The sequence below is a fragment of the Mytilus californianus genome, unplaced genomic scaffold (genome assembly GCF_021869535.1).
Source record: "Mytilus californianus isolate M0D057914Y unplaced genomic scaffold, xbMytCali1.0.p SCAF_4, whole genome shotgun sequence".
Lineage (NCBI taxonomy): Eukaryota > Metazoa > Mollusca > Bivalvia > Mytilida > Mytilidae > Mytilus > Mytilus californianus.
In genome coordinates, this window is record NW_026262690.1 from 73,335,663 (window position 1) to 73,359,853 (window position 24,191).

General features: G+C 31.2%; 1 protein-coding gene across 4 annotated transcripts in view; it reads right to left on the reverse strand.

Annotated features, from left to right (window-relative positions):
• Nucleotides 1-1,706: 1,706 nt before the first annotated feature.
• LOC127738488 (tyrosine-protein kinase SRK2-like) overlaps nt 1,707-24,191 on the reverse strand; it is a 61,989-nt gene continuing 39,504 nt past the window's right edge. For all 4 annotated transcript variants that reach the window (XM_052249771.1, XM_052249772.1, XM_052249773.1 and 1 more), the window contains 8 exons: nt 23,542-23,956; nt 17,396-17,499; nt 16,176-16,346; nt 13,877-14,041; nt 11,107-11,366; nt 10,295-10,448; nt 9,177-9,308; nt 1,707-7,523 (listed from right to left, as the gene is read on the reverse strand). In XM_052249771.1, coding sequence (XP_052105731.1) covers nt 7,345-7,523; nt 9,177-9,308; nt 10,295-10,448; nt 11,107-11,366; nt 13,877-14,041; nt 16,176-16,346; nt 17,396-17,499; nt 23,542-23,956 — 1,580 coding nt within the window. In that variant the 3' untranslated portion in view covers nt 1,707-7,344. The remainder of the gene's footprint in view (nt 7,524-9,176; nt 9,309-10,294; nt 10,449-11,106; nt 11,367-13,876; nt 14,042-16,175; nt 16,347-17,395; nt 17,500-23,541; nt 23,957-24,191) is intronic.

Below are 24,191 nucleotides of genomic sequence, written 5' to 3' on the forward strand. Positions count from 1 at the left end.
CATTAAAGGATGTAATTTTATGAGCTCCTAATATTTTGCCTCTCGTATCCCCACACAGGATTATTACACCACATATAAAAGACCTACTGCTTATAGTATCTGAGATACGGTTTGTTGATGTGGTTCATATGTGTTTCTCGTTTCTCGTTTTTTTTTATCATAGATTAGACCGTTGGTTTTCCTGTTTGAATTGTTTTACACTAGTCATTATCTATACCATTTAATACGCCAAATATAAATGACCTATTGCTTATAGTATCTGTGATACAGACTTGACCATGAAAAACAACCCTTTTCACTGATCCATGAAATGAGGTCAAAGTCAGGTGAACCCTGTCAGACGAACATGTAGATCCCATATACCAAATATAGGTATTCTATTATCCATAATAAGTGAGTTATTCACATAACAAATAACTAAAAATTTTCAAGCAGTCGCTGAACCATGCAAATGAGATCAAGGACAATGGACATGTGACATGCAAAAACTAGATAACATAAGGCATCTGCATACAAGGTATGAAGCATCCAGGTCTTCTACCTTCTGAAATATATAGCTTTCTTAAAATAGTTAGTAATCCCTATGTCTTGCATTCTGGGACTTTCGTCACAGGCGAGACAAAAACCGTGAAAGTCCGAAACTAAGTCAAGGCAAGGTCATATGACAAATTGTGGGAGACTGATACAACTCTTTGTAAAATAGTCACATACAAAATATTGTTGATCTATCATGTATAAAAGCTTAGAAATAGATATCCAGAAAACATAACCTATACACTGGCGCATGAAAATAAGGTCACGGTTAGGTGATGACATCTGATTGAGGTCAGCATACAGCCTTCAGTAATAAACAAGTGACTATAGCATATTTTAAACTCTAAAAATTTATAACCCCTGTTTGGCCTCAATATTCTCCAGGGAGAAATTTTCAAACAAATCAGGAAATTCATCAGAATTTGGAATGCCTTCATGATTAAGGTCATTCAATGAATAAATGCATGGTACCCATGGAAAGCACTTTGAAAATGGGTTAACCACCTAAAGAAGCAATTTTAGAATTCGTTTACAGTTTTACAATAAACTAGATGTGTCAGAACAACACAAATGGCCCCTCCTGCAAAAAAAGCTTGAAGCAATTTTTAGGAGTGGAAATTTGGGAATGAAAGTCCGTATAACTGTTACACGAATATTTACAAATATTAACTAATTACAAATATTTACACGAAATTTTCAAAGTCAAAAGCCCAAAGGCACAATTCAGAGGAGTGGAACGAAATGTAAACTAGGTCTGTAACTCATCATACTAAAAATCAGCTCAATATGTGAAGGCTTTGATAAAAAAAAAATCTGTATAACTGTTATTTTCACAAAATTTTCAAATTCCAACGCCCATAATTTTGGCAAAAATCAAAGAGCAGAACCAAACCCATACTCCATCTGTCATTCATCATAGTAGGCTCACATACTAAAAATTAGCTCAATATGTGAAGGTGATTAGAAAAAAGTCTGTATAATTGTTCGTTGCGGAATGACAGAATGAGGGATAAGGGTAACACTGTATGGATCCGACCACTTTGTGGCGGACCATAAAAAGCATATTTGACACCTACTTATAACTGTCATTTTGAAACGCCTTCTCTGAGTCCCATTTATGTTTTAACTTGAAACTGAAAACCAGGATTATGAATAAATAAAGTATAAACAAATAAGTTTTATATTTGATATTTATTGCTCTTTTTGTCACAAAAGGGCACCAAAAAAACAAGTAAACAGCAACAACAGAAGATCACCGTGCATAAGTGATTTCATAACTGTCAACAAAAACAAAAGCTAAAAAATTATAGGTCGTACAACTAAGAATCATAATTTACAACCTTGTAAAGATTATACACAGCTTTGGAAAATATGAATATGACGATTAAACAAGTCCAAAAATACCATGTATGATAAATTGTAAGGAATCTGATATTCTTCATTAAGACACTGTTTTCATTATTTTCAAAATTTATTTTTATTTACTAAGATTTCAATTTATTTAATTTAATATATCTTTAAAATATTAATACTAATGTTTTGAAATTTGAAAATGAAATTTTTTTAATTTCCAAAGAATGTATTTATTTTTATACCGTTTCATCTAGCTATACTTAAGAAGACTATTTTCAATTTCTCCCTTTTATAAATTTGATCTTGTAGCTAAAAATCAATCCAGACACTAGCATGAAATTAGTAAATTTGTTAACGATCATCAATTTATAATATTTTAGTTAGCAAAAGACAAGTGACTCATTTCACCAAAAAAATCTTACGACAACAAATATAATCATAAGTCTTGAACATTTCAGTAAAACTTACAATCAATTATACATGTTCTAGGATTTTTTCTTTAAAAGAGCTCTTGCTGCTTATTTTTATTACAAATCCTCTAAAAGACATTCATGGCAATTTTGGACTCTTGTAGATGGACATGATTTCATACAATTAAAGCACTAATACTGAAATCTTTAATTTTTATCGCAGTTATAAATACATTTTTATGAAAAATATACATTGTGGTATAATAATAATGAAACTGAGGTCCGTTAAAAAAAAATGTTATTTTATGAATGATCTATTTAAAAGTTGAACAAAATATATTCAAGGAAAACAACTTTAATTTGATTTGCTTAGGTGCTCACATTTTTTTGGAAGACCACAATCACTTTTTGATTTTCTCATTTATTTGTTCAAAATTTTCCTTAAAAAAGTGAATTAGTAAAATTTAGTTATCCCATCCAAATGTGAAAAATGTTTTCATAAGCTATTTCTTAGATAAATCATGCTTATACCATATTGCTTAATACTGAAATCAGCAAAATAACAAATATGTCATATTTATCTTTCCCACTTATTTCATTCAGCAAATTTATTATTATTAATCTTAACAAAAGAACTTCTCATTTTCAAAATGAGAATTTGTATTTATAAAAAATGCCCATACACAAAAGAACAAAAAATTATTTGTTAGTGATTTATTTTTCGATCAAACAATGAGACATATAATGCCAAAATTGATTTGTAAATAACATGTAAATGAAATGAAAACTGGCCTAAAATGTGATAAATTCGTACAAAATACACAAATATGTTGAGATTGCTGTAGAAAACATATGTTATCAAAAGCAGACACCTTTCAACGGGTAACAATTAACTAGCATTATGACAGTCCATCACAAATGTAGTAGCACTTTCACAGACAAAACATCACACAAAAACCAAACTATTTTTTGAAGGAAACATTTATGGACAGTGGAAGCTTATACAAACTTTTTAAAAAAAAGTTACTATTCTATAAATATTTTTGTTGAAAACCGGATATAAGCCTAAAACAACATTTTTTTTGCATAAAAAGTTTAAAAATTCAAAAATACAACCTACAAAATTTTCTTATATCTATCAATAATTGAAAATTATATACCTGGTTTAGCCGCTGTAAAGATTGAAGTTTTGTACTAACTGTTCGTATTCTGAGAAGTAAAAAAATAAAAAATACAAATATGTACAATGAACAAAAAGAAGTTAGCCTGCTAGAATGTATATTTGGCAGAAAGAAAAAGAGATTTAATTCATTAAAAGATTTTTCTTTACAAAACAGTTCTATAAAATCTATTCATAAAATTTGACAAAAGAAAACATTTTACTTACAAATTCTTACAAAGATATACAAATGATATGTACAAGAAATGTACAGACAAAAATAATTAATTACATATTAAATATGTACATCAAATTGTTTCAACCATAAAAACAGGTAATACAAGCTTCTATAACACAATAAATTTCAAAACAATGAAAAGTAAGTAAAGTCTGAATATCAAAACCTGTTCCCTGTTTATATACCACAATATCCACCAATCCAATCTGTAGTTCAGAAAAGGAACAGAAAACTCCATGAGGGCCTACACATTTTTTCCTTTGCCTAAATGTAAACTGTTTTTTGTAAATTTACTGCTAAAATCTTTTTATTTTAAATTAAAAAGTTTTACAATTAATCATTCAATTTGCCCCTTTAACCAAATATTTTATTTTGAAATAAAGTAAATCCATATTCTCAACACGGATTGCCTTCTGTTAGTAACTTTAAAATTAAACAAATTCAGAATTTACATACCGAAACCAAAACTATGACGTCACAATAAGCACTCAAGTTGAAACACCAGTAGACAAGGAAGTCTAATTATTGTGTTTCATTAACAGACAGAACAATTGCTAAATGTATACCATATAATATATCATCCTCAATAACAGACAGAACAATTGTTAAATGTATACCATATTATATCATCCTGAAAGCTGCATTGTATATTTTTTATTTTTTGAATGAAATATACAATTACCAAAAACGAAAATGACATAATATAATAGGTAAATTATACATAAAATATTCTCATATTTTATTCATTATTTCTGTTCCCTGTTATATTTTCTAACCAAGAATTGATTCGTGAAAAAATTATATTGGGCTCTTAAGGGGAACATATAATTAAATTTTTAAGTATGGTCTAGACACGAAACACCTTTAACAATTTATATGCATATAGTACCTCAATGGCTCAAATGTTACTTTTTTTAGAACATCTATACATTTTAAATTGTCCGTTATTGTAAAGTGGAAAATTTACATGAGGGGTTTATTTTTGCTAATTTTGCAATTATTATAAAATCATGAAAAATAACTGACAACCCCCCATAAACTTAATCTTAAGATAGATTGCAATCAAAAACAACAAAAATGTAAAATATAATCTTGCAAAAGGGTTTGGCCTTTGAAATTGCAAGAATACACCGCAACAGTTTACAGTGAGTATAACAAAATGATAAGTCATAAAACTTGTACTGAAACCAGTCAGTTGGGTTTTTTAAGAGCATTTTACCAAGAAAAATCTTTGTCACAGTTAAAATTTTCTACACAAGCCAAACAGAATTAAGACAGAATTTGAATGAATAATTTGGGTATTTTTCTTTAATATAGTTGCACCTTCAAAATTCAAAGACTGTACATTTCAAGGAAATGTTCTTAATGAAATTGAAAAATGATAGAATAAAATATTTTTGCCTGTAATCCTTAAAACTAGTTTGAAAAATTACAAAATATACTTTACAGATATAAAAACAATGCTATATAGGTATTTGTCTTAGTTATCAATGGACTGTAGACCAGGAACACTTTTCTTAAATCAGAAATAGAAATTTTTAAATTCCCAAATGCTTCACAATTCAGAAACTTTATGTTTCATGCTCTTAAATTTGAATACATGAAACAAACTTCAAAGATCAAGTCATAAATGGGATGTTTTAATTTTCTTATTTCAAACAACATCATAACTATGATCATTTATGAATATTTAATTTTGATCTCTTTATGTACAAGCTAGTTGATGTAACCCCTAATTGATAGGTCATTTCATACAGCGGTGTCCCTTGTGACTCTATTTATAGCTACATGAGCCTATACAATTCACTTGTTTTGCATCTATACATTGAACAAGTAAATAATTGATAAGACCAAGAGAAAATTTGTCTAAAATTGACTGGCTGTTTGACTGAGAATAAAATACAAGTTTGTATGCTCATTAACACATATACAAATGTACCAATATTAAGTATCAATATTAAATTCATGTGATGCTTTAATTTAAACATGATTCATTTATCAAAATAACATTTATTTCAGGGCTTATCCAGAAATGAATAAATTTGGGAGTCAAAAGGATCTTTTTCTTTGATTCAACACCTTGTGATTTCTAACAGATTCTATGGTGGGCAAAGTTCCTACTACCCATAAAATTTTATAGGGGATGCCTTTTGACACCCAATATCATTATTTACAGAATATCCCTCGTCATGCAAAACATAAATATTGATTTTCATTTTCAGCATTACTGCATGCATGATCAAAAAGACAGTAAATAATTACACAGCTTTTTTAACCCCATAAACATACATAATTAAAACATATGGATCTGAGAAAAATATTGATAAATCAAAAATCAGATAATACTAATTAAACAAATTCATCCAAAGAAAAAAACAGCACTTGTATATATTAAACACATACTCCATTATATAAGTTTTGTAACTGCTGCCTGTAGAACATTCTCTTATCACTTCTTTACAATCTATATACATTGCACACGTAAATAATTGATCATACCAAGGGAAAAAGATTTTCTTTCATATTGTTACTTTTGAAAATTAATTTATTAATCAATAATATCCATTAGCACACCCAAAAAAAAATCAATTGAAACAATACTTTGTTTTCAATGCCCATGCTATGGAAACATAAAAAAAGTTTATTTCCAGTATCCAACCCTTATTTTAAAAGCAACCACAGGACTGATATAGGTGAGAGAAAAAAAGATGGACTAACCTTTAAGTTTCAAAAGTAAAAGTGGGTAAAGAAGAATTTACCATAAAAACCTCAAACTCTGGTATAAGTCTTACATAAATAAGGCATTCTCATGTGTTTCTTTTTTTGCTATAAGAAACCATAGAATTCAATGTGATAATAAAAAATAGGAGCCTTAAAAGTCATTTTTCTGTAGAGGTGAATGCAACTGGGCTAGGCAAAGCTGCAGATTAAGATTACTTTCCATGATGATGTTTTTCCTAGGTACGTATCACTCTGTTATATAAACCGAACACAAACTTTTCCCTTGCAGCAATATTTTAAGGTTCTATTGAGTACACAAAAAAAAGAGAATTAATTTTAGTATAACACTACTAAAATTTTCCAACATTTTTTTAAATAACAAAACAAAGCTTTCCATATAATAAAAGTATGCTTTAATATATTTGAATACCAAACTCTTACATCAATTTAAATGTATTTTTTTAACTAATTGTTTGGGTTGTTTTTTTTTCACAGTAGAATGCATGACTGAATGTTTTACATTATGTGATAGGCATGAACATATCTGCTTAAACTTATGAGCATTTCATCAAAGACATTTCATTTATTGATTTAATGAAGAAGAGAGATGGAAGAAAACTGAAAAACCAATAAATTTCTTTCTAAAAAAAGATCAAGTGTATCAACTTAAGTTGTCTTTCTTCCCACACTGGCAGCCTTTTGCACCAAATAAGCACATATCTAACCAAACATCTACAACCAATAACAAAAAACAGTTACGGCTCTCTGATTCCTTTCCAACAGCACTGTCTTGAATAGCCCAATATATTCACATTTGTGGCAGTATTCCTGGCTATGTACCCTGCCTCTATGTATTTTGAACACATAAAAAATATTTCAGCAAAAACCTGCCAAAACACTAAGTATCAAGCAATTAATAGAGTCCTATGTCATGATGTCGGCTGATAGTCGTGTAAAAATGTGTTTAAGAAGTCAAATGAAGGCCGTGGAGGTGGATTACAATTCCAACATGATAATATAACATCATAAACCTCTCGCGGACAAATGTCTGGTTTCGGTATTCTATAACCTTTCTGCACTAGTTCAAAAGCTTCCTTTGACCCCATACCTACAAAATTAAAGAAATAGTTGTTAAGTTACAAGGAAAAATCAACATTTCCTCCAAATAAATGCACTGTAAATCACAAAATTTAACATGATTACATATTGTATGATGGACATTGAGAGGGGTTATTCAAACATTGCATTTTTTTCAATTGAGTAATATTGTTAACTTAAAAATAAAAGAAGAATGAGTCTGAGAACACAAATGTCCCTGCTCAAGCTTTTTAATTTTTTCGAGTTAAAAAGAGCATAACTCTAGAACGGCAAATGACATACTTCCAAAGTTTAAACTCTGTCTGCATGTTGTGGTTCTTAGCATTGTGTATGAGTTTTATAAAATTTGTTTGAGACAAACTAAATTGGAGTGCAGAAAAAAACAAAAATTTTCAAAGTAATAACAGGGTATAACTCTAGAACAGTAAGTGACTCACAGCCTAAATTCGAACTTGTTTGCGATTTTTGGTTCTTAGTATTGTGTATGAGTTCCACAAAATTTGGATGAAAAAAACTTAATTTATTGTGCGGAAACGAAAATGGGACAGATAGACTGTCAAGGGTAACACTTAATGCCCCCAATACCTACGGTGGGGGCATAAAAATCCACCTTAGTGCTACATTACTTCAGAATCACAAGGAGAAAAGACCTCTCTTCCTTTTGTCTGTCCTCATATTTGTTTTGAATTGTTTTATTTTGACATAAATCCAGTATGTTTTAATTTGCCAACCTTTAGCAAGATAGAAAGTACAAAATTTTGTATACTTAAAACTTGTCATACTATTTTGTTTGAACAAGAATTTGGTAATGAAGTCTTGGGATGAAGTTAATTCAGTTATAATATAGTGTTATCAAATGGGGTTTTCATATTGAATCTGTATTATTGCCAAGTACAGTATAATATGTCCAAGTACACATGTATTAGGTCGAGGTAAGCTGTATTGGCATAGACTTAAATATCATATTTCTTCTTTCCGGGCTTTAAATTTTTTTTTTTACATTAATGTCTAAAATCCAACAAGACATATCTTTGCTTATGTTGTTAATGTAGAATTTCATTTGGTATAAATTTCAAATCTTGAACAATAATATCAACACAGATGAACACCTTCTTTAAGAAAGTTTAAAAATATATTGTTGAGCTTAGCCCTATTTTGGTCTTAATGAGAAACTAACAGGTCATTTAGAGGACATTGTTCATATTTGTTAAAAAACTAGAATGCACACATGTACTGCTAAACATACCCTAACTCATAATTCAAAGCATTGGAAAACAGACAGTATATATCTAGCAGATATGAAGTCATTCTGTTCACTAGTATTTAAGAACTATGTCACAAAAGAACTTAAGTATCGAAACAGGAAGAAGGTTTTTGACAGATTGCAAAATTGAGGTTTCAACTCATCACTTACAAGATGCTATAAACCAAATATGAAGACAATAGCAATTTCCGAGAAAAGTGTGACAAATATATTTGTTGGATAAACAGACAGACAACATGATTGCAATATAGCCCCCACTTTCCATCAAATATAGCTTTCTTTTCCCAAGAGTAAATTCCATTCTCAGCAAATGTTAGTATGTCAAAAAGAAATAGCTGCACAATACCAAATTTATAATGGCAGGAGTTATCTTTCTTTACATTTGATCGTTGTATATACCTTCATAAGGTTCCTTTCCGTAGGTGAAGATTTCTATGAGGACAATTCCATATGACCATATATCAGCCTTGGTACTGTATTTGTTACACAGTAGTACTTCTGGTGCCATCCACTTGATTGCCATCTTCAGTCCTACAAAGTTAATCAAACTTTGTAAATATGATTCCTTTTTAAAAGTCTGAAGTATTTGAAATTTACAAGTCTCTAATCTCTTCTGCTGCTTTACAATTTTGGATATAGCAGTTGCATTGGAAAACAAATATACTGTTTATGGCAGAATGCAAAATCTACTGCCAGGGATAAAGCTTTAGGCAAAGCAAATAAATGATTCATAGTACATTATTATGTATGGCTTGAAACACTGCATAAAGACATTGCAACAGGAATATACTGGGGAAGTTATTTTATAGCAACAAAAGGGGAAATGGGATTTTAAAATTGATGGGGTTTTCTGCCTATAGCAACAAAAAAAACCTACTTTGACCCCCCAATTTGTTCTTCTTTTACAAACAATTAGGTTATGTTTCAAGAGAACTTTAACAAAATAGCCAGAAAGAATCAATAGCACAATTTTTTCTGTATACATAAATTTTGCAGGGGAAGAAAATTGTCTCAGCTATGTATCATCAATAATTGTACAATTCCACACAGATTTGATAGCTTTTAACCAATAAATTTTTAAAGAACTTAAAGGACTATAAACTATGGAGTACATAATTTAGTTATTCTAAAAGCATTGAAATATGAAATTTAGTGTTCCTACCTAGAACATACAAACATTTCATATATTTCATTATAAAGTGCATACATAAAAATTGCAAGTAAAATAAACATAAGATATTTTCATATTGTTTCTTCATAAGTCTGATCAAGTGTAACATCAAGAGAAAAGATTGTATTTTGTCATTCAGTGCATGTTGTGATGTACAATTTAAGAATAGGAAAATTTCAAAATAAATCAAAACCAATATCTAATAAATAACAAATTTTACATAACTTATAGACTTTTGAGTTTTAAAGAAGGTTAAAAACATTTAGTTCATAATTAAGGTTTAGTCTGCCCTATTATCTCAATTTTACAAAATATCTACTGAAATAGATTGAGATCTTTGACTTACCTCTTCTGAAATTAAAATCAGGATCATCAACAACTTTAGTCATTCCAAGACCGGCTATTTTTACATTATTACCCTCCCCAACAAGTATATTTCTTGCACCAAGGTTCCGATGTACAAATTTTTCCTTTTCCATGTAACACATGCCCTCAGCAATCTGCAAATTCACAAAATAATATTTCCTTACTTGGAGTTGGGGTTCGTCGGTGCTTTATATTACAAAATTAATGAAAACAAACGTTCGGTTTTAAATCATTCCATACCAAGAGAACACAAACGTTTTGGGTATTATATTCTAATACTGTCTACTTTTTTAAAGGAGGCACTGTGTAGGGTTAATATTTTTCCGATTTCAAAGGCTAAACCTGTCCAAAAAATTACTTTTATCAATGGGCCAAAATTATTCAAAATTCAACAAAAACTATTTTGATTAATGCTCTCATCCTTTTATTGATTTTCAATATTATATTTTATGTGTATTTACCAAATTTTAATAGAGTACAATGCTTCAATGAATAAGAAGTAACTAAATGTCATAACTTAGATGAATATGTTATTTTTTAAATGTTCTGTGAATTTTTTACTTTGCAGTCTACAGTAGATTGTAATGTATGAAATGCAATGCATGAAAAACTTTAGAACTTTAATATAACCTTCCAGCAACAGATCAGATTAAGAACAGCAATATGAGTCACATTCCTGTACTATATTGGTTATTTATCAATATTTTATGACTTTCTTCTTGTGTTCTTCAACATATTTCCAATAAATGATAAGGTCTTAAATGACTTGAGATTTTATAACTATAATATTACCTGTGCAGCAATCCACAACAACTGTGTCACTGACAGATCTTTCCCCTTTCCCTCCCGTAAATACATCGATAATCGTCCATTTGGCATATATTCTGTTAATATATAAATTGGTTCAGTTTCACTAGACACTGCTAAAAGTTTTATCACATTTATATGCTGTAATTGTTTTAAAATTTGACTTTCATCCAAGAATGCAGACGTCGTTACGGCATCCCTCTTCTGAATTTTAACAGCCACTTGTCGAGAACCATGCCATGAACCTGTAAAAATTATAGAAAGTAAATACATGTATACACTAATTTAGACTGTCTGCACTTTCAAGATAAGCAACACCGTTTTTCATTCTTTTTAAATGTTTGACATACAATCAAAGTTCTTACAAAAATTATAGAATTAAAGTTAATATACACTAATTTAGACTGTCTGCACTTTCAAGATAAGCAACACTGTTTTTCACTCTTATTCAATGTTTGACATATGATCAATGTTCTTGAAGTTTCCAACTAAAGTCATAGTTATCTTCTAAAAGATAACTAGAAATTTATTAATTTTCTTTTTTCCATTGCATTGTACTGTTTTTGAAACATTGCCAGATAAAGTTCAATGAAAGATGTCTGGTCATAATGACATTTGGTCCAGTCAAAATCAGTTTCCTGGTTCAAATGGTTCATAGGTTATTCAGTTAAACTAAGTTTTTACTGTTGATGTTATCAGCCATAATTTTATTTCATTGGAACAATTAGTTTAAACTAGTTACAATTCTCAGACAGGGTTGGAAAAAACCCTGGTATTATCAGTATTGCCAACCCCAGTTGAATACTGGGAAAACCAGCATTTGACTGGTTAATACTGGGCAATATGAAAAACTGGCCCAAGTCATTTATATTTTTGAGGCAGAAGTTAGAGACTAGTTATGAAATCTATAAAAATAAGCTTAACAAGATTGTGTCCATAGTACACGGATGCCCTACTTGCACTATCATTTTCTATGTACAGTGGACCGTGAAATTGGGGTCAAAACTCTAATTTGGCATTAAAATTAGAAAGATCATATCATAGGGAACATGTGTACTAACTACTAAGTTTCAAGTTGATTGGACTTCAACTTCATCAAAAACTATCTTGACCACAAACTTTAAACAGAAGCGGGACAGACAGATGAACGGACAGACGGATGGACGAACGGACGCACAGACCAAAAAACATAATGTCCCTCTACTATCATAAGTGGGGTATAAAAATAATATTTCTTAGTATTCCTTATCTTGGGGAGCATTGTCCAACTCAAGAAAATCCAGGAATGGTCAATATATACTTTGTCAGCCCTGCTCTTGGACTGATTTCCTTCACAAACTCTGCATTACTGACTTCAACTAGTGATTTTACATAATTTTTTATTAGAGAAAAATTTAATTTGACTGAAAATGGCTACTTTTGCATTTAAAATGATCAAACTGATATGAAACCTTAATTTCATAATTAACCATGATACCTGAAAGCTTACAACAGCTTATTTCTAATTCTCATAAAAAGAAGGATAATGTGTCCATGGGACACAGATGATGCCCCTGCTTGCATATAACGTAATAAAAGGGCATAACTAGACACGCCATCCAAATGAGACGTCATCCAAATTCAAACTTGATCTGTGTTTTATGGTTTATGGTTTAAGTATTGTGTATAAGTTTCATATCATTTAGTTAGAGAACGGAAACTAATTATGGGACTATCAGATGGACAAGGGTAACACTTAATGCCCCCTCTGCTGCAGCATGGGCATAAAAATACAGTGTTCTTTCTGAATGTTGTATCAATTTCCATGGAATTTCATGAGGAAAGGCAAATCCCAAATCATATAATCTAAACTAGTGCTGCTTGACATATAATAACATTTCTAGATCCTATCCACACCTGTGTACAAGAATCTATCAAATACATTACAATAAAACCCTGTAAGAGAAATTTTGATGACAAGGATGGGTTCTTCAATGGGTAAAAATTTACAATTTCAGAAAAATTATTTCCATAAAAATCATCCTACCAACGCCTACATATAAGAATCTCATCTGACTGTTTTGTTAAATTTCATATTTCAGACTTGTATAACTCTTAAACTCAACAATGTATTAAGTTTCATGCACTTCACTGGAGTTGCTATGACAAAGTGTTTTGTTTTAAACAAAGATCTTATCTATGTGCCAGATCCTTCACATACTTTACATTGTGATATATGGACCAAATTTGCTCTCAATATGACATTACACAAGTGTGCTAACACGTCTACTATTAATTCTATTAATAAATCAACCATGCTTTGACAAGGTGGGAGATAGACAGGGAAAAATAATTAGGAGTACACAGGTCTTAACTCTAAGCTAAATTGAATTCTCTAAAATTTCAAGAAAAAAAGTATGAATAAAAATGGATGTGAATTTTGAGAAATACATTGAAGAGAAGCATGTTTTTTGATAAGACAGTTTATGGCTGATCATAAAGATGACAGGACAAATCTTTTGTATTCAATACATCTTTCAGAGAAATAGAAAAAGGACAAAAAATTGGACTGGACAGACATCTGGACATTAAGACCTTTGATTCTTCCCCAAACTTTGTTTAAAGATATAATCATTAAAAGTCAGCAGAATATCACAGAACCATAAACAAAGTATCCTTTGAAACCATGAAAATTTGTATCCAGGACACTAAATTATCTAAATGAAAGCCTTTGAAGTCTGACTTAAGGAGTAGGGTTTCAATCATATTATCTTACCTAACCAGACCTCAGCAAACTGCCCACTGCCGAGTTTCTTAATTAAAACTATAGACTCCCTCTCAGTATGGAACTCATCAGGGTTTCCTCGTTCAAATGCCCACAATAATGATCGTGGCTTTAAACAAGCTTGTAACAGTTTACAGCACAACCCATCAGGTGACTCTGCAAAGAAACAATGTATATATAGTCTTATTTAGTGCTTGAAAATTCCATTTAGTTTTCATAAGTTTTTAGATTTCACAATTTCTGTCTTAATTCTATGCAGAAACAAGAGCAGAAGTTGCAAACACATGGTTTTTCAAAGGTATTTGTTTCTCATTTTGATCAAAACTGTCAGTAGAGGTAAGTTTAAAGATATTCATTCAATCAAAAACTCCATCCTAAATTCTCACTTAATTTTTGTTTATTTCAGATACAATCAAGGATAAAAACAGCAAACACAGATTCTTTCGAATATCTGCTGTGATAAAAAATGTGTATCCCCTGAATTCAAAGTTGCAACAGTGGAACAATTTAAAAACTTTTAAAGAACATGTACAAGACCAAAACATTTGTTTTCAATAGTATAATGGTTTAGTTTACAATTTCCTGTTTTGAGCCCCATTTGCTGGAATTCCTTTCCACCCTCTCTTTAACCCTAAGACATCTCTTCATAATAACATTATTAATGTACAGAGCACTTCATAAGCATCCATAATTTAGGTCATGTGAGGTCATTAACCTGGTTACCAAATAAACAGCAATGATGTAAGCTGCCAAGTACCAGTTAACTGTAGCCAATGACCATTTTTTTTAAATAATAAATTTCCCCTTAAGACTGACAATATAAACTGATATTTCAATAATTAATAACAATCTATAAAATAACCCACTTACTAGATGTACTTTCTTAAATTTTCAAGGATTTCAATGGTGGCATATTCAAGTGCAAATGTCTAGTCATTTCTATTTTTCTCTAATCATCTACTGTAAGCAGTGATTGATGAAGCAATGTTACTGTGTGTGGTTCATTAAGAATCAAATAAGTGATAAAAACTTTGAACATTTGAACAACCTCTAATGTATATCCATCACAAAATCAAAATTTAAAATTGCTAATGTTAAAAAATTTGATTTGATTTTTGGTGTTTAACGCTACTTTCAGCTACCAGTTTTTACTAGTAGAGGAAGCTGGAATGCATTGAGAGAACCACAATACTCTGCAGGAAAACTGACAATCCTAGACAATTAAAATTGGAGTCTAATGCACCTGCTACATGTTAAAAGAATAAGAATAGCAGTGGTTAAACTTTCTATTTTTGATGACTACCCTGCAGGGCCTCAATAATCAGAATTCCAATTGGCTGTCCAAATCAGTATGAAATATCTGCTTTTTCAGCTCTGAAGAGGAAGGATTGACAATATCCGGCTTTCTGTTTGCTTAAGGATTTGAAGTTTACACATGCATGAAATTCTATTCGAGAACTCTTTAGAAATTAAGGTATGGATAAGGGTTGTTTTACCCCCAAAGAATAGACTATTTTCATATTACCAACTTTTGACTACGATTTTTATAATTTTTCAACAGGTTACCTACTCTGTGGTAGGACATCCTGGTACTCGGTCAGGTAGGAGCAACCAAAAGAAGTAAAATCAAACATATAATCGGTGCAATTTGGGGGGAAAGTTTACTGATTTTGGAAAATTTTCTCATTGATAAAAAACATTTAACAGTTAATGTTCCCCCTAAATTGTACTGAAAAGCTTCATTTTACTTCTATAAGTTGCTCTTACTTGACCGAGTACCAGGATGTCCTACCACAGAGAAGGTAACCTGTTGAAAATATATAAACTCCGGATCCAAAAGTCGGTAATTATAATGTGAAAATAGTCTATTCTATAAGAAGTTGAACTATATACGATTTTTTGAATTCCTTATGGTGGGATACATAGGGACATAAAATTGCCTCCTCATGTCTGGCATAGTAAATTATGAAACAGTGCTGTAATTTTTACATCATTCAACTAAAATTCTTTGCATTTACACACAAGTGATAGTCTGTTTCGTTCTTATCCCCAATTTATTAAACAGGCATTTAGACTTATAATTTTGATATAGATCTACCATCAAAGATTGTTCTGTATGATTTCAGACATCTTTTTTGTTTTTGTTTGGTTTTTATTGCTGTCACAGTTGGTTTTGCTTTTTTGAAATGTAGCCTTGAAAAATGATGGCACTTTTTTATTATTTTTTCTTTAGTATATATAAAATATAACATACCAGTATGTGCTATTTTAGCATTTGATCAATTCTCACCTTTATAATGTGTGACTAAATCTTGTAAGGACCGGAACCGTCGTTTTGGAGTAATATAATAATATTCTATACAAGGTAACCCATCATTATTGGTTTCTTTATGAATTTTATAATGTTTGACTAAAAAGCCTCTAAGTTCATCACAGTCTCTAACAGATAAAGTATACGTGTCTGAAAAAGAAAAAAGAAAATTCCATTCATTTTCATAGAAATGTTAAGCATAAAAATTACAGAATAAGTGCATGAAAATATGGCAACAACCCTTCTAATAATAAGATGATTACTCCAAATACAAAAAGATATTTCATAGTTTTCTACAATGAACATGATGAAAGCACAATACAATAACTCCACACAAATTGCATGTCATCGAAAAGTGAGATTTTCATACTACTAAGCAATGACCACCTCATGTTTTTTTGTTGTTTTTTTGTGGACTATAAATTTTACTAGAAACAGCTTCAGTTTATGTACATATATATAATTATTATGTTACGTTCTGAATATGATATTTAACTGGAAATGAATGGCAGTCAACAAAACAGAAGGGTAAATTAAATGTTTTCAATGGCTGTTTGAAAGTACCCTGGCTGAAAACCTCCATATCAACCTAGCCTGGTGTCACATGGTTGGGTTGATATGGGGTGATCAGGCTGATAGCTTTCCTACATCAGAGGTATCAAATACATGGCCTTTTCCATATTTCCTGGTTAACATCCAAAGACTCCAATATAACCAAAAGGAGATTGCTGTATCAATATTGTATAAGGCCATGTACTAATCTGTAATTATATTAAAAACATTCTGATATAGCCTAAACATTCAGTCAGTTGAAACTGTACTGAAGATAAGTATAAATTATCTGTATTTCATTATGATTAAAGATTAGCTGCAATCTTTCTTTTTTGTCTTGAAATTCTTAATGTTGCGTGAGCAGAGTTCAAGTTGATTTTATATCAGTTTGTTCATCTTTGCTAGCCAAGGATTATGGCTCAGTCCCCCTTAATCTGCCAAGGATGGAAAGGAGGGGATTGGATCGTAACCCTTGGCTAGCGAAGATGCAGTTTGTTACACTTATAATGAATTTACAATCCTCAAAGAATTCTTATATAGTTACATATAATGACATGTGTATTCCATAAATAAACACTACCAAACAGATGCTAAGATACGCAAAGTTGCATATAGTTCTACTCTGCCTGTCTATTAAAGTTTCTTACCTGGAGCAGCCTCTCCCTGTCTAATAAGGAATGTACCTTTCGGATAACCTGGTGACAACAACCATTCTTCTGAAGCATGCCGGCTCACCTTGCCAAAATACCAACTGAAATGAAAATATAGATATTCTTAAAAAACATCAAATTTAAATCATACTTTGATTATCATTTCATGAATCTGCAGGTTTACAAGAAAAAAAACTAAAAATATTAAATGGCAATGAATGAGCAACAGAATAACAATAATGCCTAATGAATTCAGGTAGCTTGTTGTTTGGTGAGTTGAATATTTTTTGAAATTTGAATTCTTGGATTGTCTCAGATATCTTTGTTCATTTCTATGTTTGTTTTAATATTTAAATGTTAATACACAATTTATATATTTCTTCATGCATAGACTTATCTGAAGGCTTTATATTTCTCTTAGTTTTTTGGGTTTTTAAAATTCTTTGATATATGATAAATAGGGAATTATGAAATAAAACAGACAGCTGTGACTTTTAAAATCAAACTATCCTAAGTACAGTTTAAACTTTTTAAACCATTTCTTGAAAACGGTAAACCAATAGATAAAAAGCTGATGAACAGAAGAAAACATCAATTTAAAACCAAGATGTGTGGTACAACTCTCAATGTAAACAAACACCAGTTGTAATTCAATTTATTTCTTCTGGACAAAATTCAAGTTTTCCTATAGCTACCACTCAAGAAAATCTTAAAGATCATCTGCTGTTGGCAACAATCCCCTCATCAGTGAGAGGGTGCCAAAATGTTTTCCTTGATTTAAAGTGTGCCAAACATTTTATCAATTCAACAAAACTCTACAAGACTTTGCCAAGCCATTAGAAAAAGGTGAGAGATGTTGTATAACTAGTGAATAATCATCCTGCTATCGGTATTAATCAATTTTCAAATTTCTGACAGGAAAGATTTTATTACCATCACAAATGAAATATAGATAAAAGGGGATGGGAATCAATGAGGCAGCAACCCAATGATAGAAACAACCACAAGACAAACTCTATATGTTCTCTGTGAACACAACCAATGTAAGATACAAACTCTACATGTGTACTCTGTTAACAAAACCAATGTAAGATACAAACTCTGCATGTGTACTCTGTGAACACAACCAATATAAGATACAAACTCTACATGTGTACTCTGTGAACACAATCAATGTAAGATACAAACTCTACATGTGTACTCTGTGAACACAACCAATGTAAGATACAAACTCTACATGTGTACTCTGTGAACACAACCAATGTAAGATACAAACTCTACATGTGTACTCTGTGAACACAACTAATGAAAATTACAAACTGACTTTTGAAGTTTTATTCTTGGCAACAAAAAAAGTCAGACTGAATGGGTCATATATCCACTTACAAACTGACACCTGCTTGTTGAACTGACACGTTCTAGTAAACTGCTGCTAATTATTATTAAGTCCAAAGTTTTACTGGTTACGACTTGAACAATCAGAACTTATAGCCATGGAACACACCACTTGTCAGTAATTTACAATGCCACAGAACTCCCTCACACAAAATATATGCATTAGACCAGTGTGGATAGTTGTCACATAAGTAAAGCATAACAAAATCTCAATTCTGTTTCATCACTTAAGAAACCACATGACTTGTGATTAAAGTCAGAATTTTAGGTTTTCCTGTTTCCTTACATTTTTCTATTCAGTAAAGACTCGGTGACCTTTCCTTATAGTCTGAAGTGTTAGAAGTCTAGCTAGTATGTTATGAAAAAAAGAAATTAGAATTCTCTTTTTCAACAATATTAAGCTGTACAACTATGAAATAAAAAGTTCAGGCAACAGTTTACCTGTACTTTTTCAGATAAACAGATAACTTTACGCCTTAAAATGAACCTTAATAAGTAACTGCTTTGATGTAAGGGTATTAACCGGTAATTAGATTTGCTGTTTACAGTCATTTTTCCTCATGTCACATTTTTGACATAAACAGTTTGCCGTAGGTCTGTTTCAGTAAATTTCTAGTCACACATTTATAAAAAATTAAAGACAAGTTTGAAGAGAATCTCCATTCGGGAATACTGCACAAGCTATAATTCCATACTTTTTTTATTTGTCGTACAATGTATACCTATCACATGAATAAATCAGAATAAAACCAAAGATTATTTTCTTATTGATTTTAGTTGGTCTGCTGTCATATGAATTGACCACTGGCCTATATCAGTAGCTTCACTCTAATTCATATACATGTACAATATATTTAAATAATAGGAAAAGATAACAAATAATTATTAAATTTTACAGCTTTTGACAATGTACATATATTATTTATATCCCAACATTAATGTTAAGATTTTTAAATTCCCAAACATAGTCTTTGATCATTGAATCAATATGGCTTAAAAAAGAACCGTGATGATCCCAACAAAATGAGCTGTGACCTAAACTGTTAAATTACATTACCATTTGCATTTCACATAGAAGCTGGATAACAGGAGACCTTATTTGTTTATTATAACAAATAAAGCAAAAATTTATAAGTATACCAGTTATTTGTATAATAATCGGATGATTGCAGGATAAAAGACTGTGTCCTTGTACCAAGTGCAAGTACTTGTTTTCTGATTTTAATGATATTAAATTGAAAATGTTGACTGCCTCCAAGAGCACAAATCGTCAACACAAATTTAATAATACATGCATCATTCAAATCAAAACCCAATCAAAGTGATTTATAATGCCTTAATAAAACCATGTGTGACTTTTATTCAGTAATGAAATCAATGAAATTCCTTTACCTGTTTATTAAACTGTACCTACACCTGTGCAGAGATAAAGATCGGAATGTTAATCAGGTACAAGGAAAGGTAATAAGTACACTATGTAAAGGAAAGGGCACCTGTTCCTCTTCACCATTAACAACTCTATGTACCGCAGCCGATTGTTTGATCAACAGGAAGCAGCATTTCTTATCAATGTAAAAAGTTATATTTGGGACCATTACAAGAGAAAGAATTACCTTAATCTTTTATTATAAGAAAGAGTTTGATTTCAATTTGATAATTATAATATCATAATTATCAAATTGAAAAGCATTTTTCAAGGAGTTGCGGATTTATAAACTTTGACACAGACAACAACAGAAATTATCCTTATTTGTATTACCCCAACTGGATGCATGATGTCAGGTGACACATGTACCAAAATACATGACTGATGGACACAGGTCAGGACTTTTCTTAGTCACTAATAAACATAAATACCTTCCATCAGTCCATTCAAAATTGTAGATCTCATATATGATATCATGTAAATTTTAAACTACATGTATGTTTGTGATGTAACAATGATGACCATCCTTTCTTACTTCAAAGTTACTTGTAACATATCTTCTGATAAAGGGCTACATGAAAATCATGAAATACTCACTTAAAGGTCTTGAGGTAGACACCACTTTCGACATTCTGATATCAAAGGATTAACTTTGAACCTATTCTGTTACCTTGACCTTGCACACACACATTCAAACCTTACTGTTGACTCCCCACAATCATAGTGGGACATAAAAAAAAGGTATCATTTCATATGAATGGCATTTCAACATACAATGTATTTTACCATGTTTACAGGGGTGGGCAAGAAATTTCTTGATATTAAGCCTTTTTTAACAATTTTTTTCTTATTTTAAAAACATTTTGCTTACTTTGTATCCTCTGGTACTACTACTTATTGGGTAACAATGACTTTGAGTATTATTAATTTTATTCAAGACTTGTCAGACACCACTTCTAGTGTATTAAAAAAAACAAAGTAAGAGGTTTCACACTAAGTTTTTTACCCTTGAACTAAAGACAGATTTTCTAACCTCATTTGCAGGCAATTAAGTTGTTTGTAGGGTATAATAATATGTACCAAGGACATGAAGTATCTCTTTTACACCCAAAGCATTTAAAAGTTATTAGCCTGACCCAATTTGCATGACACTTTGTCAGACAGATGGACAAAGAAATTCCTATGCAGTACCTCTCTAATCTCCCCATGGAGTATATAATAATGAATACTTAGTAGAACAAGCAGATTTATTCTGACAAATAAAAATGTCTTTGCCAGTTTCCATACATGTAGGTCACTCATGTAAATAGGGAAAGGAGAAAGTGTCTATGACAAATTAATTCAATTGTAAAATAAACTGTAGTGAATTCTGTATTCTAAAGTCATTGGAAAGAGGTGTTTTGAATATGATAAAAACTATATGTCAAGCCCCGGAAGGATAGTGATAAAATGAAACCTTATCATCTTTCGACCATACAAAAATCTAATGCATTTTTGGTAATACTTTCAATGCATACAACACATGTGATTGGTTTAAAACATCCTAAACATGAATGATTGTTCAAGCACAATATAAGTGAACAAATATTTTCATTTGAGTGTATGGACAATGAAACTGCCAACAATTATCAGCCCTTTGAAAAGAGAATGTACCTTTTATCTCTCAGCTTATACACTACTGATTGGACATTTTGGTACCTTATAAATCAAATAAATATAAAAGAGATTTTTATGTAAAGTATTGATCGAATAATAAAAAAGTACATACCACAGATTGGAAAAGTACAAGTCTACATAAAAGCTAATGAAACTCTTGAATCAATTAGTATTACATTTTGAAAGGGCCATATATATCTACTCAGTGCAATAAAAACACCTCTTATTTAAAGCATCTGATTGAGAAATACATGTACATGTATTCAAACATATTAATTTATCCCCGGCTAAGTATATTTCTAGGATTTTGATTGGTTAATGCACGTCGTTAAAAAACCCATAGCCCCAGGTGTTGCTAACCCATATCCCCGGACGTTGCTACCAATTACCCCAGGGAACTTCATGCGCGTTTTCCATAGTTCCATGGTTGTTCCTTGTGAAATATTGAATTCTGTAGATTATCCATCATGTCTGTAATTAAATATTTAATCCACTAACGATTTTATCCTATTATGCCGATCATTTGCACTTAATTAAGTAAATGCATCACTTGGCTGCCACATTTTCAATGAATGGGACTACTGACCTAGCTATGCAAATAACCTACATTGACATGTCACAGTCTATGACGTACCTCTAACAACATTAAGCTCCAAATTAGACTCATTCCAGTTTCTCTCTCTGGATTAAAAACGTTTTATATTTGACTACCTGTACGGTTCTACCCTACACCCAGTAAAAAATAGGTCAAATTCCCAAATGTCAATAAAAAGTTTTTATATAATGAAAAAAAATTTGCTTTCACCTAACACTTTGTGGTCAAATTTCCCTAAAAATCGCCAGATTCGGACTAAGAACTGGGATAAATTCGTTATCTACGTTCATATCCGTAAATATGGATATTTTAACACCCTTCAGTACCCTGTACACCCTTTGGCTTCGCTTCAGTGTGTACTTGGATACTTCAGGGTGTTTAAATATCCATATCTACCGATATGAACGTAGATAACTTATAATATGTGTTTTTTAAATTTTGATCCATTTAAGTGTGTCATTTTGCTGAACTAGTATACATCATGGTTTAGGGTCCAGCTGGAGCCTGCCTCCAGATGCAGGATATAAATGCTGCCTTGAAGACCCATTGGTGGCCTTGGGCTGTTTTCTGTTCTTTGGTCGTGTTGTTGTCTCTTTGACATATTCCCCCATTTCCATTCTCTATTCTATATATTTGCCAACTCCTATCAAGATCACACAATATTGACTGTGTGGTATAATCTGTAGTGTATCAATACCATGAACTTGGTATACATGTATAATCTGTAGTGTATCAATACCATGAACTTGGTATACATGTAATACAAGTCTCAAACAACAACTCAATATATGTACGGTATAAGTTACAAAAATATCTGTCAGAGTGATCATTTTGATGCTATTTGTTACAACCAAACTTATAGAAGTGTTAACTCATTTTGTGCTTCTAGTGACTTTACCTTAGTTTAACATGACCTCCAACTATAAATCAGTTTTGTTGCAACTATAAATGGTTTTTAAGACAGCTCTTCATAAAACTTCAACAACTGACCATGCCACTTGCAAGAGAACTGATTGACACTTGTATGATTTTGACTAAATGAAAAGCATTAAAAGGAATTGATTGACTTACTCATATGTCCTTAGATATTGTTCTTGTGGCGTCAAAGGTGCCAATGGCTTTGGAGGTGAAAAGTGGCTTGTTCCTTGGTTAAAACTCCCAGAATGATTTAAGTTCCACGTTTCTACATCATCCTCTTCAAGAGTGTCACTTAAACTAAGCAGAACAAAATTATCCTGAAAATCGTTTATCCCACCTGGGGGAATCTTTGTGTCTTTTCTACACATAGGGCATGGAAAATGTCCTGGTCGTTCACCTGGATGTCTACGAACATAGTCTTTGAGGCATGCTTCACAGAAACTGTGCAAACACGGTAATGCCTTTGGTCTAATAAATGGCTCTAAGCATATCTTACAGGATAGAAATTCCTCTTGTAGTTTTTCTCTCAGGCTACTTCGATTTGTGTGCCTGGCCATGGTTAGCCATTCTGAAAAAAGAAGATATGTTAGAGAAAATTGAAAATTAACATATATCTTCATGCAGATGTTGCATATAAATGCAACTGTTCTATAATCAAGACATTTTCTACCTGGAACTAGCAAAAAGCTAGTTTTTTTAACAACAAAAAATCATTTTCAAAACTATCTATTTACCTTGCCCATCCTGGACAGACAGCATCATTATCTACTGAAACAATGTCCTTGAATTTTATATCTTAACCT